This window comes from Loa loa (genome assembly GCF_000183805.2).
Source record: "Loa loa unplaced genomic scaffold supercont3.18, whole genome shotgun sequence".
Classification (NCBI taxonomy): Eukaryota; Metazoa; Nematoda; class Chromadorea; order Rhabditida; family Onchocercidae; genus Loa; species Loa loa.
The window spans coordinates 272700-274160 of NW_018108198.1; the positions used below are offsets into that span (position 1 = coordinate 272700).

Consider the following 1461-nt stretch of genomic DNA (forward strand, 5'->3'; position numbering starts at 1 on the left):
GAAATAAATGTTAATTTTTTGCTTTTCAAGATCTTTATTAGTATAATGAAATAAATGTTAATTCTTTGCTCTAAATTACACCATTGTGTGTAAAACAATAATGAATGGATTATTTCATTTTCTTAATATTAAAAAGTGTAGTTTTCTGATAACTGTATAGTTGTTTAAGGTTTCTTTTTATGGCCTTTTTGTTTCAGACATTCCACTTTGGCTTTTCACCTCCTGAACTTTCCGATCTTGAATATATGTTTCTGTTCAACGTTTCAGGCTTTAGAATTTGATGTTGATCAAAATGTTTCGCTAAATCTCTCGTATGACCCGACATGGTTAGCAATTCTGAGAGCAACAAACGCTCTTACATCAGTAGACAAAAATGTAAGTATCTTTTTCTTTACCATGAAAGTAACAGGAGTCCCTATTTTTCATTAAGGTAAAATTGGTGTTTCAGCTTTTATTTGTTGATTTTTCATTTTGATTTCAAAAAAGAAGTTCTCGTATCAGGTCCAAAAGCAGGAGGAAATTGTGGTGGATGTGCAGGTAATAAGGTTTCGTGTATAAACCTTCAAGGTAATGTGCTGGTTAAAAGACATCTGGCTTATGTTTTATTCTGATACAAAAATCAAGATGTTTTCATCAAAATACAAGTCTATGTTTTATCTTGATATTTAGACAAAACTCTACACTGATTGTTCCAAATTACCAGTTTTGTGACTTATGTTTCAAACTGTTTTGATTGTGGACACAGTTTCTTTTTAGAATATCTACATGCCGTCACAACATACATGCAATGAGCGTTGGGACTTCAGACCGACAGAAGAAGAACTAACAAAAGTGGACGAAATATATGGTGGGGATTTTACAGTTCCAATGAATTTTAAGATGACAGCGAGGCCACACAGAGTAGATGAAACGAACGATAGTTCTCAAGAATTGTATTACAGGTGAGTGGGCTCATCGAAATACTAATTGTTAATAGTCGAATTTTCTCCATACGAAGAAGATCAGGATCAAAATTTTCTGAGGATTAGTTGGGTTTAGTTCAGAGCAAATCAAGTTCTCCAACTGGCTCTGAAAAAGAAAAGGGTACAAAAGTAGCAGAAAATGTAAATTTCATTTTTTAATTGAATTGAAATCCAGGCCCCCGATTTCCCATAATAAGAGGACTTTCTTGTTGTGAAAAAATTATTCCTTTCTTTTATCGAGTCGTTTAGATTTGGAAGGTTTAGCCTTGAGTTAAGATCAAGCAGAACTTTAATTAAAGGCTTACCTTGTGAAGACGTCGAATATACGTTGTGAGGACGCAGAGTAAAATTTACCGCTTTATTGATATAATACAGGGTTGATCAGAAGGATTATTGAAGAATAACGAGCAGAAATCGCTTGACCGTGAGTCAAAAGCTGTTGTAAGAATACTATGGAAGAGCACTAGTCCAGACAAAAACCTTTATACAAAAAAGGGTT

General features: G+C 33.6%; 1 protein-coding gene across 1 annotated transcript in view; it reads left to right on the forward strand.

Annotated features, from left to right (window-relative positions):
* Positions 1–1461, forward strand: part of LOAG_16772 (hypothetical protein) — a gene marked incomplete at its 5' end in the record, with an annotated part of 9154 nt that overhangs the window by 5423 nt on the left and 2270 nt on the right. Inside the window, one exon of the mRNA XM_020449427.1 lies at positions 757–941. Coding sequence (XP_020307052.1) covers positions 757–941 — 185 coding nt within the window. The remainder of the gene's footprint in view (positions 1–756; positions 942–1461) is intronic.